The following is an 18,668-nucleotide window of genomic DNA, read 5'->3' as shown; positions in this document are numbered from 1 at the left end:
TCCCTTGCCTTTGCTCGTTGCTCTCCCTTCCCTTCCCTTGCCTTTGCTCGTAGCTATCCCTTCAGTTCCCTTGCCTTTGCTCGTTGCTATCCCTTCCCTTGCCTTTACTCGTTGCTCTCCCTTCCCTTGCCTTTGGTCATTGCTCTCCCTTCCCTTGCCTTTGCTCGTTGCTATCCCTTCCCTTGCCTTTACTCGTTGCTCTCCCTTCCCTTGCCTTTGGTCATTGCTCTCCCTTCCCTTGCCTTTGCTCGTTGCTCTCCCTTCCCTTGCCTTTGGTCATTGCTCTCCCTTCCCTTGCCTTTGCTCATTGCTCTCTCTTCCCTTGCCTTTGCTCGTTGCTCTCCCTTCCCTTGCCTTTGCTCGTTGCTCTCCCTTCCCTTGCCTATGCCTGTTGCTCTCCATTCTCTTCTTTTGCTGCTCGTTGCTCTCCTTTCCCTTCCCTTGCCTTTGCTCGTTGCTATCCCTTCCGTTCCCTTGCCTTTGCTCGTTGCTCTCCCTTCCCTTGCCTTTGGTCATTGCTCTCCCTTCCCTTGCCTTTGCTCATTGCTCTCTCTTCCCTTGCCTTTGCTCGTTGCTCTCCCCTCCCTTGCCTATGCCTGTTGCTCTCCCTTCCCTTGCCTTTGGTCATTGCTCTCCCTTCCCTTGCCTTTGCTCATTGCTCTCTCTTCCCTTGCCTTTGCTCGTTGCGCTCCCTTTTCTTGCCTTTGCTCGTTGCTATTCCTTTCTTTGCCTTTGGTCGTTGCTCTTCCTTCTCTTGCCTATACCTGTTGCTCTCTCTTTCATTTCCTTTGCTTGTTGCTCTCTCTTCTCTTGTCTTTGTCCATTGCTCTCTTTCCCCTTGCCTTTGCTCATTGTTCTCCTTCTCCTCCTCCTCCTCCTCCTCCTCCTTCTGTTTTCCTCCTATGCCTCTACCTTATCTTTTATCCCTCGTTTTTTCAGTCTTGTTTTTCTTTCATTTTTCTCTGTTCTTTTATACTACTGTTATTTTGTAATTATATTTAAAAATTCCGACATGTTGTAGTCTCTCCAAAAATTGTCTCTCTTTGGATTGTAACTTGATAGCATGTCCAAATTCTTTCTAATCTGAACCATCTGTAAACTAACAAAGAAACTGTTAATGAGGTCTTGTTGAAACCTGTCATCAAACTGTGCACATAGTTAGTTCTCCACAGTAGATAGTCAAACATCAAATATGGCTGCCCATTCTAACTATAAGATTGCGAAATTGGAGCTGGAATAAAGTATTTCCGAAAGATTGAGTAACTTTAGATCATGATTACATAGATGTTACTTAGCTGACATAGCAATTTATGTGCACGACATTGCTTCGCATGCCACATGACAGGGTAGGGATTCACGAAAGAAGGTAATTTAATTACCCTCTCCAAGTACTCGTTTCTTAACGTAACATTCAGAATCATTTTTCACACACTTCCAATTAATATGTATAATGAAGGGTAGGTTTTGACATGAGCTTATTAACAGTTCCCATGTGAGATCTTTCTGCAACTTAATAATTATTGTTTTTTAACAGGATCTGCAAGAGAAATATGATGCTTTATCAGAGCAATGCAGAAAATACAGAAAACAGATAAAGCTTCTTGCAAAGAAACTCAAAGACGCAGGAGGTAAGGATTTGTCAGTCTTAATGACATCTTTAGAAACTGCTATAAATTAAATTATATTTATTTAATATTGATGTATCATGGTTCACAGTGATAGAAGCTGTGGAAAGTGGCGAAGCTGTTCCCTCTCCTGGTGGACAATTGCCTCAGGATCAACGAAGTAATTTGCCTGTGGTACGAAAGAAGGAAAGGGATTACATGGGCATGTTCGAGTATCGCAAGGAGGATGAACAGATCATAGTCAAGCACCTTGTTTATGGTATGAACACATCAACTTACATGTATTCTTCGTTTGTATGTTACCTATTTATTCCAAAGAAAAGCTGTCTAGAAAGCGAAGTTATCGTGCTTCGAGCACAATTTCCATAAAGACAGAATTGCAATAACTGCAATCTGCATGGAGTAAATTCAAATTGCTGTTTCAAGTCTCAGTTTTCAGAATTGATATGTTCCATAAAATCTACTTCTAACACGAAACCACGTAAATCTGAAGTAAAAATCCTTATTTTATTAGTAAAAGTGATGTATTAGAACAAAGATTTTTTTTTAACCTTTTAAAATGTGTTGTGTACAGTGAGCAAAAGATTAAGACAGGGAGGGATCTTAATATAATTGTAACAGTAAATCAACAGCGATCCTTGGATAAACATTGTAAGACTGACTGTTGTATTAGTTCATTAATGTAATGCATATGGAAGAATTGCAAATACTGTGTTAATAAATTCATGACGTTACATACTTTTCCAATAAGATACAGGTGAAAACATTGCTAATCCCAGAATTGACGTGTAGACATTAAATTACTATCAATGTAAAAGGTAACACTTCATCAGATACTTAGAACACAAACATCATAAATTCTTTTTTCATTTCTGTCTTCTCTTCCTCCCTGTCTTTCCCGCCTCCAACTATAAATGTATGGTCACACGTCGCTACTTTTGCTGCGCAACTTTTGTACTGCAGCTGCAAAAGTTGCGTGTCATGTTCACACATAAGCCAAAAGTAGCTATAAAGCTATTAAAACGCCCATATACTTAAATGATAACCAACAGCATATTCACGGAATCAATGCTGGCAACCCTCCTGTTTGAAACTACACTACGGAAAATTAAAAAAAATGAATTATATCGTCAGCAAATATACTCAGATTGTGTTGTACGTTTAGTAACTGTTACAAATAATTTATTTTCATCACATCTAACTTTAAAATACTATATCCAAACAATAAAAGTATCATTGACACATTTGGGTGGCGACGCTGGTCGCAACAGCAGCAAAAGTTTCAACAAAGTTGATATTAAAAATGCTCGGCTGCAACCCTGAGAATCCTGTTCACACGTCGCTACTTCTAAGCTGTGCGCAGCATGAAAAAGTAGCGGGCAGCAGGTTTGGCAGCTGCTACTTTTCGGGTTGCACCATTGTTCACACTTCGCAGTACGAGAGTTGCGCAATTTTTTGTACTGTAGCGCTGCAAAAGTAGCAACGTGTGACCATACCTCAACTTACTTTACATTGTCAACTTTTTTTTCTTCTCTGTCTTCATCTTTCTTTTTACTATCTCTATCATTGTCGTCATTCTTATCCTCCTTCTTCGTCATCATCTCCTCCTTTGTCTTCATTATTCTTTTCCTTTAAAAAAATTCCATTTAGTTTTACTGTATTTTCCTTGATTGTTTAAGCTCTTTTTTTTTTTTAAGACATTTTAAAAAGTTGTTGAAATGATCCTGTGTACTACATTCTATGTACAGCAGGCGAGTTAACTTCAATTAGTTTTCTTTTTTTCTTTTTTCCCCCCTTTTAAATTGTTACATGTAGTTAATATTCATTGTATATTTGTGTAAGCCTACTTTTGTAGCATTCTGGTCTCTTTTGTGTCTGGGCATCTTTATTAAAAAACTAAATTCAAATGTTTGAATTTTGTCTTTTTCTCGTATCTAACTTCGATAACTCAGAATAAAACAGTCAGTGAGAATTAATTGAACTGGTGTTAACATCTGAAACCAGGTAAGATGTTTGAAGAAATAACGGCTCATATGTTGTTGTTGTTGTTTTCTAATGCCAGGCGTTTGACAATAAAGTCATTTGACCTCTTGCACTCCAATATTTTTCAAAGATATTATCATGGTCAGCCACTGAAGCACAGAGTTTGAGGTGTTCTGAATCCATTTCTTGGTTTGAGTTGCACAATGGGCACTAAAATCGTCCTCCAGTGGCTTAAGGAGGGAAAGCTGGTGATCAACAAGATCTCCCAGCTAGGTCCAATGGACCTGTCGACCAACAGCAGGTGTGGTCCTCCAGACATTCTGGGGGTTGTGTGTGAATGAAGTAGCCACCAAAACGTTAAAATATGGTGTTCACTTAAATCGGCTACAACTTGCCATTTTCACTCCAATATGAAATGAGTACCATTAAGGTAAAATTATACGGCTCATATGTTGTGTACTGTTTCAGACCTCAAACCTCGAGTGGCCATGAGTCTCCTTCCTGGGTTGCCAGCATATATTCTGTTTATGTGCATAAGGCACACAGATTTCACTAATGATGATGAAAAAGTTCGTTCATTATTGACTGCCACCATCAACACCATAAAGAAGGTGATAAAAAAGAGACATGAAGATCTGGATACTACTGTGCTTTGGCTATCCAACACACTGCGGTTACTGCACAACTTGAAGCAGTACAGTGGGGACAAGACTTTCCAGTCAGAGAACACCTCCAAACAGAACGAGCAATGCCTTCATAACTTCGACCTGTCGGAATATAGACAGGTCTTATCTGACATCGCTGTCTGGATATATCAGGTGAGTAGGTTTATATAATGTTGACTTCTAAAATGGTGCTTCTCCAACCTTTAGGCATACTCAGGATGTTGCAAAAAATCAAATTGAAAATTTTAATTAGAGAATTTGCTGTTATTCTTTTTCTTCTCCTCTTTCTACTTTTCCTTCCCCTGTTTGAACCCCTCCCCCTCTTTATTCACTACCACTACTGGTGTGACTTATGGTCTCATGCCAGCATTTCAGTGATTCACTAAAGTTTCTTTACTTTCTCTGTGGCATGCGTACAAAGTGTTCCTTTCATTTCTCTTTGTAATTGTAAATATAGTCTGTAACAGATAAACTTAATTCTTCGGTACCGGTAATAACTGAAGCTTGTGTTGTCCTCTGTTCTAAATGTACAGTGTTTTAGAAATACTTTCTATGTTTAAATGTTTGAGACTTTCATTCCTTAAAAAAATACTTTCTTTGTTTAAATATTTGTAATTTTTGTTTCATTATTGCACTTTCACAATAACATGTTGCTAGAATGATTTTTACTTCTGACCCAGCCTTCTGAATTTCTGCATATCCAGATCATGTCCATTCCCAATTACTGTAGAATTCCTCATATCCGGCAACTGTGGCACAAAGCCAGTGCCGGGTAACTGATTTTGCTGGATAATTGGAAAATACGTTTCTAGGTTATGTAAAGACACACTGCACTGCACAAACATTTTTTTACATGTTTAAATTTAGTAATTTTCATATAGATAATTAAAAATGAAGTTTTGAAATACTTATAATGTCTATTTTTAGTACTAAATATGGTAATGTACATTCATCAGTTCATAATTATTGTAATATAGTAATACATAATAGCGTAAAAAATACTAAAAGTTTTCGTAACCTTATGACAATTTTAAATGGCGGTCATGTGAGTCATGTGACGTGAAGAGCAGTGTAGCCAACATGGCAACTATAAAGACTATGAAGTAGCACTCGATGGTTTGAGCGTAAGAACATTTTGCTTGTGTTTCGTGGACTCAATTGTGCAACAGCAGCGCATAGCGGTAATAGCCATTATACTATCCATCACGCGAATGAAATTTTTATGTGCAAATTCAAGTGTTAAATTGAAAGATATCGTCTCTGCGCATTGTTTGCAAGCTCTACCGATGCTACCCTCTATTCCAGGGACATAACAGGTTTTTTGTCTGTTTTCATCATGAACAGTGTAAAGAATAAACACAATATGCGGGTTGTGCGATCTATGAAAACCACTCACATCTTCATCAGACTCTTCTCTTTCACATGAATCACTATTTTTTTTTTTTTTTTGGCCTAGCCAAAAGTGCCGTTGTTTTGGTATTGCTAGTTATTTGGGTGCCGGATACGAGGGATTTTACTGTAGTTCGGATAATTGGAGTTCTACCATATGTGGAAAAACAAAACTAATTGTTTGTTTTCACGTAGATCAGCAAAGAAGTCGAGTCTGTTGAGAAAATTCTGTTATACTGTGTTGCACCATTTGAGAAAGTAGACATTAATATTAATAAGGAAATCTAACCCAATTTTTCTTTCAGGGCGTGATTAGACACTTGGAGGAGAGGGTGCAGCCTATGATTGTGCCTGCAATATTAGAGCATGAGGCGATCTCGGGACTCTCTGGGCAGAAACCTGGAGGCATGCGAGGCAGAGCATCGTCTGTTGTAAGAGAACCAGAATCACCTGTGGACATCCAGAAGGCTCTTGATACTTTACTTCAGGAGTTATCAGCATTCTACCGCAGCCTTGGTTTTCATGGGGTGGATCCTGAACTTATTGTTCAGGTGTTCAGACAGGTCAGTGTTGTCTTGTTTCCTCTTTTCGTATCTTGAACTACTTACTGTTATCCCTGCTTCTACTCTGTAGCTATTATACTGCTGCTGCTATTACTAGCTTCTACTATACTGACACTGCCACTACTGCTGCTGCTGCTGCTGCTCACAGTCACTCTTACACTGCCACTGTTACTCTGATACAGCCACTAATATTGCTACTATACTTTTGCTGCTACTGCTACCATCACCATTAAGGTACAGTCGCATGTTGCTACTTCTGCTGCGCAACTTTTGTACTGCAGCTGCAAAAGTTGCGTGTCGTGTTCATATGTAAGCCAAAAGTAGCATGCTGCATGTTACTTTTCGTGCTGCGCAATCTGAGTGTTGCAAAAGTTGCAATTGGAGGTTGAAAATCTGTTCACACACACAAAGCGCTGCTTTTGCAGCCGCAGTCTTGCTCCAGGTTTCCAGCTCCATGTTGACTTCTCAATATACATTTTGTGGTTATGTTCGCATTATTATGAAATTCATGCGATAGCTTACTTATCTATTATTTGCTTTTCTGTCCTAACTAGTATTCAGAAATTGGCATTATTTTTACTATAAAGCTATTAAAACGCCCATATACTTAAATGATAACCAACAGCATATTCACGGAATCAATGTTGGCAACCCTCCTGTTTGAAACTACATTACAGAAAAAAAAAAATGAATTATATCGTCAGCAAATATACTCAGACTGTGTTGTACATTTAGTAACTGTTACAAATAAGTTATTTTCATCACATCTAACTTTAAAATACTATATCCAAACAATAAAAGTATCATTGGCACATTTGGGTGGCAACACTGGTCACAACTGCAGCGAAAGTTTCAACAAAACCGATATCAAAAATGCTGCGGCTGCAACCCTGAGAATTCTGTTCACATGTTGCTACTTCTAAGCTGCACACAGCATAAAAAAAGTAGCAGGCAGCAGGTTCAGCAGCCGCTACTTTTCGGGTTGCACCGTTGTTCACACGTCTCAGTACGAGAGTTGCGCAGTGCTGCAAAAGTAGAGACATGTAACTATACCTTTACATCTACAGCTAGTCTCAAAGAAAAAAATGTTTCTCCTTTGATTAAGAAAACATACGAATAATGTATATTTTAAAATATAAAATGAGTGATCATTAGGCTACATAAGTTGAGCATCCCATGAGTGTTTAACAGATGTTTTCGATATTCGAGATGTTCGTTAAATGATAACCATCTTTCAGTGCTGTTTGATGATCTGATGATATGGAGAGAACAGGATCATATTTCGGATCATTATTTCTGTAGTGTTTGATCAGAACGCTGTTTTGAGGTATAAACAATTTTATTTTCACTTTTCCTGTAACCTTCGCATTACTGAACAAAATTATTCACAACTTTCATTGCATGGGGTCCATTTTGGACCCCGTGTTTATTTATTTGATATGAGAGTAAAATACACAGTTTTACATTACATGGCTTATTTATATTAGGTACACCTACTTTTAAATCGTCGAACAGTATTTTTTGTGTTAAGAAAGGATTATCTATACTTCACAGGAGTTCACAAATCCACCTAAATGAACCCAGGATTTCATCTGTCAAAAATGTAATTTCAGGGCAAACAACACCATATATAGACTGGTTAATCTAAGTTGAAATTCTTACTTTTTATTATAACGAATAATCATTCTGCACAACTCTTACAGACGTAAAGATTGATACACTAATTATTAGAGATTATTATTATTACTAGAAAACTTGATACGGTTCTTGCATTATCGTGATTGTGTTCTCCGTTTATAATAATTACATTTACATCTAATAACATCTATCAGACGTGGCAAAAACAGAATCACTCGTGTGTGTGTGTGTGTGTGTGTGTGTGTGTGTGTGTGAGTGTGTGCGCGTAATAAGAATGAATGCCTAACGCTCGGCTTACACCGTTCGAGGATTTATTGCTCGTGACAATTTTACCCATCATGCATGTGCGCTATCCATCGGATTATGCTATGAACTATTTGGCGCTCAAGCAAAAACGTCTGATGCAGACCTCTGGTGTATATGTATCATACATAAATATTCGTTCCTCTAATGCACAATGTTAACACTACATATGACCACAAAAAGAATGACGACATACCTTTTATATTTTAGACGATAGCTTGTTTAGTTACATTAAATCCTATCTTGCATGCAGGACGCGACATTTTTTTTTTTTGTCAGAACAAGAATATAGGGTACTACTGTATAAATACCATGCATATTTAACATTGCAGTTGTTCTACTTCATCTGTGCGAGCTCCCTCAACAACCTTCTGCTGCGAAAGGATCTGTGCCACTGGACGAAAGGAATGCAGATTCGGTATAACCTGTCGCATCTAGAACAGTGGATAAGAGACCATCACATGCAGGTGAGCCACTGTCTACTGCAACTGATATTGTCACTTGTCCTGCAGTGCCGTAATTATAGGGTTCACATTCTGTTTACCAGTTTTTCTTTCTGAAGATGATCTTCTGTTACTACAACTTTTTTCCTGGCAGCTGAATATTTTAACGTCATCACTATCCTGGCAAGTGGACGGAAAATGCATGTATACATATATCCCTTTCCTTAGAAGTAGGTACACAGCAATGTTTGAATTGATGATTTAACTTCTCACAATTTAATTTCTTCTAATAAAAGGCGACTTGTAGCTGTATTTGTAGTAAGTTGAACCCCAAAAGATGACTCAGTACGGGAGGGGAAGAGCACCTAATTTTCGAATACGCCGCTGTCTACTTTGTATGTGGAGAGATAAAGCTAGTAGAACTCTGAAACAATGAATACCAAAGGTTAATGGATCAAATACAAGGGAATTGTTTTTCTCTACATTTTTTTGAGGAAATCAGTAGTTTATTTCGTTCAGGCTTTGTTACCGGTACTAGGTACAAAGTCCGGATATTCAGGGTTCAGTTTTTTTCTTGCTTTATATGTGTAAAATTTCTGCATAGTTTCTTATTTTATGTTCAATGGATCCAAATGTGTAATTTTATTAAACATTTTAAATCTCATGTTGAAACAGTTCAAACTAAGCAAACTTATTTATTAATCCAGCTAAAAAAGTAGTTATTTTCAAAATTAATGAGTACTAAAATTACATATAGAATGATAATCTTTTAAAAATGTTTTAAACCATTACGTCCGAAGTGTTTATCCAATGCCTACCCACTTCACTTACGTGATTCAGGTTTTATGTGCAAAGTAAAATAATGTATTTGTACATTATGTACTTTTTTGAACATCATTTTAGATATAGACACAAGGGGCCATATTCATAGACATTCTTAGCGCGGGCTTCGGTGGATGATCAGCAAACTAACGTTTTCGTATTCATAAACTAGTGTTAGCGATAAGATATGATATGAATCCTGTACAAGTAACCAGTCGATAGCCGGGGCTAGTTTAGCATGCTCGTAGCGTGGGCTAGCGAAATGTCTATGAATAGCACTCAAGGATTCTAACACTGAAGTAAGCATAGGGAAGATCATTGTTGCGTCTTAACTTTCAAGAGTTTTTCGTTTCATGTTTTTCATGCAGTTAACATCTGTGAGTCAACGTATGTTCTAGAATCTCGAATCCTTAAAAACTAATTGTTGCATCAGTGTGAGCTTCTATTGAATTCTCACGATGCAAGGTCTTATTTCTGAACCACACTTTATAATTTTATTATCTGTTTTTCCGTTTTTGAAATAAATCTTTCGAGGTTATGACTCTATTTCTTTTTGCATTTTTTTACACGAGGCCATATTGAACCAAAGATCTGAACAGAAGTTAACATTTGCCTTTCGTTTCACCACTCAACAAAGTAAAATAAATATGAGCACCAATGTTGGAGAGAATTTCCACATAGTTCCCTAGTTTCACAACCATATGCTGAGTGTCTTCATTGCACAGCACGTATAAGCAGAAGAAAACATATATGAAGATGTTAAAATATATCTTATATGGACGAAAATGTATCATATTACCGTTTAATTTAAAGTGCAAAATGTGGATGTTGAAAATTGTCAAATTATTTTCATTGTGATGATGAGCTGTTCGTACTTAAATTTGCATGTCATATTTTTGGGTAGCAGTATTATATGTAGCACTGTTATATTTTTTTTCTATGTTACGGATGTAATTTCTTTTAAATAAATAAGCTGAAACAATAAAAATTGTTCCAGGAAACAAATGTGCCAGATACCTTGCAACCCATCATCCAAGCTGCCCAGTTGCTGCAGGCTAGAAAGACAGACGAGGATGTACAGAGTGTCTGCGATATGTGCGACAAACTGTCGATGTTCCAGGTAAAATTGATTGTTAGTTTTTGGAAATTAGCAAAGAGAAGATTTCGATAGAGTTAACTTTGAAAGGCATTGTTTAACATCCCTATTCGAAGATGTAAATAATATGACACTTCCTTATTTTCAGTATTTTGCTTATTTCCTGCATAATACGTATGTACCTGGTATTCAGAAGGCCTGAGGTCTGTTTGATCCTGTTAATTGGTAGTATTAACTATGTTCATTCTTTAATAGAAAAGATACACCTTCATTTTCCTTTCCTCTTCTATCTGATATGTATAGACTCAAACTTGTTTCGTTTGTCTTTATGTTTTACATTTGACTGTGTTCTTGAAGTGAAAAACTTGTACATATTTTTTATTTCCTCATCATCATCTCCGCACTACAGCCACACATGGGCCTTGACGTCCTCAACAATTCTTTTCCATGTTTGTCTTTCCTGTGCCTTCCTCCTCCAATTTCACACTCCCTATGCCACCAAGTCATCTGTCACGCCATCAGACCATTTGAGCTTAGGTCTTCCCTTTTTCCTTATCCCTCCAGTTTCATTAAAAAGCAGCTTTTTGGCTATTTCTTCTTTGCTCATTCTCATGAGATGACCAAGCCATCTTATCCTTTCTGCTTTTATAATCGCCACTATATCCAGTTCTTCATATAACTTATATAATTCCCGGTTAAACCTTTTTCTCCATATTACTCCCTCATTAATCACTCCATATATTCTTCTTAAGATCTTTCTTTCGAAAGTTCCCAGAGAATTTTCTTTTTGTCAGGGTCCAAGTCTCCGCTCCATAAATCAACACCGGTCTTATAATTTTTTTTTATAAATTTTAGTTTTAATCGTACAAGGAACATTCTTTTTTATTTCCTATTTCAAGAAATGTTCTAATTTTAATTTTGATACTAATGTGCATATTGCACTAATATTGCATTGTAATACTTCAAGTGAGCTAATGTTGTAAAGATTGTAATGTATTTATTTAAACTGCGTCCTCTTCTGAAATACAAATCAAAGTTTTTTAAATATAATCACTGCTACCATTGCAGAGTAGGTAAAGTAGATTTATGCAATAAAATTCCAACTTCTCGTTGATATCTTTGTATGTAGATATCTCTTGTAAAAGAGTCGCTGCTTGGAGAGAAAAAATGACTGATTCTGACTTCAAAGAAACTTATTTATGAATTTAAATACTATTATAGTCACAATCATGTCATGGTTATGTACTGAAAGACAGAAAAAGGGATGAAGATACAAGACAGAAATTTGAATTGTTATCAGATTCTAAAAAGATAAACGAGCAAGAGACAATGTTCGTCAGAAGAAATCTCCAGAAAGAAAAAATACTTGCTTCCATGCAGCAACCACTTAGCAATAAATGTCGCCATTGAGTTCATATCAGTCCATTCATTTATTCAGGAAGACTGTTAGCAGAGTGAAGAGTTCAATGCCCAAAAGTACATCGAAGCAGCAAGCATGAAATTAACATCGGAAATTCCACCTGCGTTTAAGAAGACTGAAGGCAGCAAACGTAGTTTCCAAAGAGCTATTAGAAAAGAACAAATTGAACTCTTGTTCAACTTTTATTGCAGAGATGATATTAGTTACCAGGCTCTGGGAAAAAGAGATACAAAGTCTGTCGAAGATCCAAAAATAGGCAAGTGACATATTCTCCAGAAGAAGTACATGGTTGTTATTGTCAGGGAAGTCTTTCAGTTGTTTACAGAAGAAAATGCTAAGCGCAGTGAAAGCAAGTTCTATGAAGTACGACCTCATTGTGTTCCTACCCTCAGTTATTTCACAATGTTTGCGTCTGCCACTAGCATGTAAATTTCGACTTTAAAAAGTTGAAGCTTTAAAAAAGTAAGTAGGCCTACCATATTTTCTAGGAACACCTGGCGAACTTTTGAAAATCTTACCTTGCGACATTACTGGAGAAAAATGTATGACTCGACTGTGTTATTTTTGTAAAACTACGATTTTTACTATATCTTTCAACCTGAGACAAATATTGAAAAGAATGTTACTTAGAGAAAGTGGAATAAGTAGCCTACAGAAACTGTCGAAACCTGAGAAGTGGAAGCCTCACTCAAAGATGTCATCAATGAGCTGAATGATCAACTTTTAAGGTTCATTACATCGTTAACAAGATCCCGACAATTGTTGACTAAATGTTATTACTGTTTATTTTGTTTTCCTAGTTTATAAGTAAAATAACATTTCCCATTTCAAACAAATCAGTTAAGTAAATCCTCTTCGTGTCAATTTTTTATCAATGTTTTACAAGGTAGTTGGCCTACAAAGTCCATGGGAGGCTATAATTTGCAATTGTGTGACCTACTTACTGAAGGTACTTAACTAAAAGATAAGTTTCAAAACCTATTCCTGACTTTAATTGTACAGTACCTAGTTATTGTTGTAAAATAAAGTATTTTTTTCCTACATATTACACACTTAATTCAACACCTTGTTGCATTCGTCACACCCGTAACAAATGTAGGTCACACTTGTAACAAACAAAAAAATCATGTTTAAAAGAATTATAATCCAAAATTAATTTAATACTATGGAATAGATACCTCATTAACTATACATTCTTGGAAAAATTGTGATATTTACTACTCTCAACGTAATTCAGAGTTATTTCTTAGAATGTTTAAGGTCACAAATCTATGTCCGAAAAATGTCACACCTGTAACCAAGGTTTAAAGTTAAATACTTAATTTGTTACAATAATTTTTCTAAATCTATTGGAGGTGTTTGCTCTTCTTGAGAAGAAGACTTTGCAATAATTGGTGTGCTAAAATAAACATTGTATATTAGATTAAACTTAATTTTAAAACAAAAAATTGAGTGCAGATGTCACACCCATAACCATGGAATGGCCCTTATGTGGTATAAGAATAACTTTGTTTCACATTAATTTCTCATTTTTGTCGCACTTGTTGCAGATTATAAAGATTCTGAACCTGTACACTCCTGCAGATGAATTTGAGGAACGTGTTCCTGTGACATTCATCAGAAAGATACAGGCTACATTGCAGGAGCGTGCTGAGTCACAAGAACAGGTAAAATATTCGGAACTTTACTTGCTTTTTGTAAGAGCTGTAGTCCATGTCTTTCTCCTGTAATTCCTGTAATGTTTATTAATAACTGGCTAAGTTAGTCAAGATTTAATTTATTATGTTTCCTTCAGAGACCACTATTATTGTCTTTATTTGGAGTCCATTTTTACTTATTGATAGTGTGTTATAAATCTTTCCTGCTATCTTCCTCCTCCCCTTCTCTCTTTCTAGCCCCTAGTGATCTCTTAAGGTTCCATCCTGACTACTATTAGAATGTGTAGCTAATGGAGAATGATTGAGGACTTGAAGTGAATAAGGATCTAAGTGTCATTTTCAAATTTTCTAATAAAATGAGTCATGTTATATGTTCAAGCTGTTGGCACACGAACGTCCTGCCATCTATTAACACCTAAAACCTAAAAAAAATGGGACGCGTCTAGATTTTGATCCTTATTTATAGGGCTGGGTACATAAATTGTTGTTGTTTAGTATTCAAGCAATTTTCACAAAATATATGACATACAGATACTTGTGTTTTTGCTTGGTAACTTCTGTACAAATTTTGTCTTTCATTTCGTTCAGCCTACCTGGATTGTTGGCATACACTCTGCCTTCAATGTTCCCCATAAATATAAAGTGCAAGCATTTAAATGCTTGTTTTTGTGCAGCCTCAATTTTAACAGTTTTGTTTCAAATGTGCAGATGTTATTGATACCCCTATTTGTTGTGTTAACTTACGAATATAGTAGTAAGAACAAGTCTAGGTACGTTTAGTTTTCTTTCTGTTCAGCAGTGATTCTGTCGTACGAAGTTTTGCCCCTAATTTATAAATTATAGAGGTACTAGGTATCGAGGAATTTGAAATTCTACGCAAATGTCTTTGAAATCTCCAATTTTCACGTTTAGCTAGCAAAAATGTTGTATATAAACAGATGCTGTTAAACTAAATACATGCTATCACAACAGAGTCAGTGGTGCTACTGAACTACTGAGCGAGCACAGTTTGACTTGCCAGCAGAAATGAGAGCTTGTTTATATCTATGAGTCACGCAGTAATTGCGCAGTTTCCAGGATTTCTACCGATAACGAAAGTAACCAAAAAGTAACTAATTTAAGCAATTGGTAACAAAAGTACCTAACTAAAATTAATGAATTTAAAAGATTCTAATGATCGTGGGTTACGAAATCACGCATATTGTTCTGCTTCGCTCATTTAATCTTGGCTTAACCCAGCTCTACAAGAAAATCACCACGAATATTAAAACAGAAACAGAAGGCAAACTCTTTGCTCTGGATATTACTGAAATCTGTATTGTATTGTATTGTATTGTATTGTATTTATTAACATTCCATGGTATTCATACATTGCTTTACAGCTAGAATATGGAACAAGTCAAAAAACTTAATACTATTTAAGGTCCTTATTCATAGACATTTTTAGCGCGGGTTTCTGGTGGATCAGCGTTTTTCGTATTCATAAACCAGTGTTAGCGATAGGATATGATTTGAATTCTGTACAAGTAACCAGTGGATAGCCGGGGCTAGCTTAGTAAGCTCGTAGCGCGTGCTGCAAAATGTCTATGAATAGGACCCATAAAGTCTTCATTTATAGTCACAGTCTAGATGAAATATATACAGATGAGATTTACAATATAGTCTACTAGTACAACGCAAAGTTTTAGTATCAATTTCATGAAGTGTTATTGAATGTCATGAATTCACCTACAGAATAGAAGGCGTGACAAATTAGGTACTTCTTTAATTTGACCCTAAATAATTTTATGTTTTGAGTTTCATTTTTTATATCGATAGGGAGACTATTAAAAATGTTTACTGCCATATAACGCACTCCTTTTTAATAGCACGATAGACTTGCCGATGGAGTATGAAAATCATTTTTTGATGTGTATTTATGCTATGAACTGTTGAATTAGTTACAAAGTTTTCACGATTACATACGAGGAAGATTATTAATGAAAAGATATACTGACAAGCCATGGGCATTATTTGTAGTTTTTTGAAAATAGTCCTACACGATTCCCTAGATTTGGCACCTACCACGTAATAAACAACATGTGATTATCTCTTGAACAATAAGACTTAATCCATTCAACATACCAATACTCTTTTCTTCAGAATATGACAATATTAATGTGTGTGTTTTTGTCTTTTGCAGGCTGCACTGCTCATGGAAACTAAGTTCAGCTTCCCTGTTCGATTCCCATTCAACCCATCAAACATTCGTCTAGAAGATATTGAAATTCCAGAGTGTCTGAACCTCCCCATGCTGAAGAAAGTTTGAGGGAATGCATCTGTAAACATTACTTCTTTTAATAACATGAAATTATTTTTATTTTATTTCTTCCTTTTTAGAAAAATTCGAATTAAAAATGTTCCACACGCTACAGTTCTTAAAATTTGGTTCTGTATTTTGTTTCAAACTATTCCTATTCAGTGTCTAAACAAACTGACATGTGTTTTTATTTTCTTAAACTTCAGTCAGTGTGATATTTAATTTGCATTAATTGAATAACTGTTAAGTTTACCACAGAAGTAAAGCACGTGTCAGTTTCTTTATTATGTAATCACATTATTTTAATGACAGTTGTGAACAAAGTTTAAAAGAGAAATACTAGTAATGTTAGTAGACATGTGTTGACAGGTGACATGAACTATTTCATTGAGCCATAGTGTTGGCCTTCCTGTGCATTCCACGTTACTGTGCATGTTGCCTGCATGGCTCCTATTAACGTGTTTACACTAAAATTACTAGTACTTCTCCCTTAAAATTCTTTCATGCTGCCATTATAATAGTGTTATTAATATACTTAAATGGTAGTGTTAATTTATTCGTGCTGGTACGTTAGGTTTGTTGGAAGGGGGGGAGGGAAATATTGCTTTATAGCTACAAAATTTCTGTTGATATGTTAATCATTAGGTTAAGAAAGAAGGTGCACAATTTCTATAGCTAGGAATTTATTATAAATGGGTATAAGAAATCATTGTTTCCATTGTAGTGGAAGTTCTTATACAGTATGAGGAAGTTTTTTCATATAATACTTCTAATTTCTGAATCTCGCATAATTACCACTAGGCCTATCAGTCAATTATAGATGGATAAGAAAGTAGTTGTTCAGAAGAGGCGAGATTTTGTAATGAATTTGAAGTACCGGTACGGTATGTCATTGGTTCTCAGATGATGTCATAAATGTGAAACGTTGCAACTGGTATTCTTCCTGTATACATGGTGGATTTGGCATTGGAATACTTACATATTAGTGACTGATTCATTCTTAAAAGTTATTATTTAAGAGTACCTAGCTGTGACTACGGCTTACTCCATTATAGTTGTTGGTAAGATGAATATAAATTTCTAAATAGCGAGCACAAACAAAAAAACCTGGTCATTTTCTTCAAACGAGTTCAATAGCAATATAAAAATAGAACTCTATTTAAATGCATGCATAGAGATACAAAATACGGCTATCTACTTCTATGATTCCTTATGCAATAATCGCAAGAGCAATACTAAAATAAAGTGCATTAATAAATTTATAAACATATCTCAATATAAGATATACACAATTTTCAACATTAAATCGTGTAACTGCAGATATAAATAAGAAGCAGTGTGATTGTTTGCATAATTTAACAATCTGTTAGAAATTACTCTTAAATAGCAACAACAATTTTTTTGCGAGCATAAAAATTATCAGTACAGTACTTCAGTTAAAAGTATCTGCCAATTTGAGAGGCTCTATTTTATACATGTTTTCCATTGTTAACTGAATCTATGCCAATCAGGACTACTAAGGGAAGTAAGGACGGAAAGGTTTAAAAATGTATAACCGAGAATGCAGCAAAATTTATAACAAAAATCGTGGTAGGTACATAGAGTTATTCATAAAATCATCTGCACTTCAATGAGGATGACCCTTAGAAACAAGAAGATTGTGTAGATAAATAAAAATTAACTTTATACAAAAATTTAGAATCATAATGCAAATACAATTAAAAGAACAAAATATTGTTGTTATTGTTATTATTATTGTTATTGTTATTATTATTATTATTATTATTATTATTATTATTATTATTATTATTATTAAAATAAAGATGGAAATGCAGAATCTACAGAGAATCTGCAAAGTTCTGCATAGTCATCTTCTTCATAGTGAAGAGCTTGCATCCCAGAAGTTTTAGCTGGTCGTAGGTTATGTATTTAGACATTGATCCTTTGACACCCTGGTGTTCGGAGTTCGCAAATTTTAATAGATTTTGCTAAAGATAAATTTATGAATTGCTAAACATAATGAGACGATTTTTCTTACAAATTCAGCTGCATTCTAGATTTTAAGTTCGTAATTTTCCCGTCCTTATAGTACAGTCTTCAGCAATACCGTATATTTTAACATTAATCTTGAAGCATTATCTAATTTTATAGTTCTGTTTTGTGTTCAGAAATTAACCTCACCATCATCTTTAGTACCAGTACATGTTCTTTCATTTCGTGAAAAGGCAAAATAATATGGGCTAACATAGGTTATTCACTGAATGAAAAAGTGCCACCTTTTCCAAGAAATAATTTCCGAGCCAGTTTCCTAACTCAATAATAATAATAATAATAATAATAATAATAATAATAATAATAATAATAATAATAATAATAATAATAATAATAATATAGTAATGATGATAATAGTCATCTTTATATACACAGACTCGAAAATGTGATTAAAGGAATTTTCCACTGTATGGAGTTTCTTGTATCTTTCATTTTTATATTGGATATCATGGAATTGATTTGGATTTCGTTCTGTAGATAAATATGGAGGAAATTTTGAAGACTTTGGACATTCATCTAATTCATATGCAGAGTTGCCTATGTTTATTACTGACTGCAGAAATTTTGTAGCTATGTTGCAAACTGCCACCATTTCTTCCACGTGCAATTGAAGATACGGTAATGTATTATGTGTTTTAACCACTGTTTTCTATATTTTCAGAAGTTTCTTGTTTTCTTCCTGTGTGAGTGTATTTTATAGGTTAATGGGATG

The 18,668-nt window shown here is 35.3% G+C and overlaps 1 protein-coding gene across 2 annotated transcripts in view; it reads left to right on the top strand.

The window, feature by feature from the left end:
- didum (dilute class unconventional myosin) overlaps positions 1 to 17,260 on the top strand; it is a 190,211-nt gene extending 172,951 nt beyond the window's left edge. Inside the window, exons 25-32 of one of the 2 annotated variants that reach the window (XM_069832090.1) lie at positions 1,535 to 1,628; positions 1,717 to 1,884; positions 4,077 to 4,426; positions 5,968 to 6,225; positions 8,499 to 8,633; positions 10,429 to 10,551; positions 13,498 to 13,614; positions 15,788 to 17,260. In XM_069832090.1, coding sequence (XP_069688191.1) covers positions 1,535 to 1,628; positions 1,717 to 1,884; positions 4,077 to 4,426; positions 5,968 to 6,225; positions 8,499 to 8,633; positions 10,429 to 10,551; positions 13,498 to 13,614; positions 15,788 to 15,913 — 1,371 coding nt within the window. In that variant the 3' untranslated portion in view covers positions 15,914 to 17,260. The remainder of the gene's footprint in view (positions 1 to 1,534; positions 1,629 to 1,716; positions 1,885 to 4,076; positions 4,427 to 5,967; positions 6,226 to 8,498; positions 8,634 to 10,428; positions 10,552 to 13,497; positions 13,615 to 15,787) is intronic. The other variant, XM_069832089.1, reaches the window with a different exon arrangement.
- Positions 17,261 to 18,668: the final 1,408 nt, after the last annotated feature.

This window comes from Periplaneta americana, chromosome 1 (genome assembly GCF_040183065.1).
Source record: "Periplaneta americana isolate PAMFEO1 chromosome 1, P.americana_PAMFEO1_priV1, whole genome shotgun sequence".
NCBI classification, from domain to species: domain Eukaryota; kingdom Metazoa; phylum Arthropoda; class Insecta; order Blattodea; family Blattidae; genus Periplaneta; species Periplaneta americana.
The sequence above is the reverse complement of the archived record's forward strand: the minus strand, read 5'-3'. Positions and strand labels throughout refer to the sequence as shown.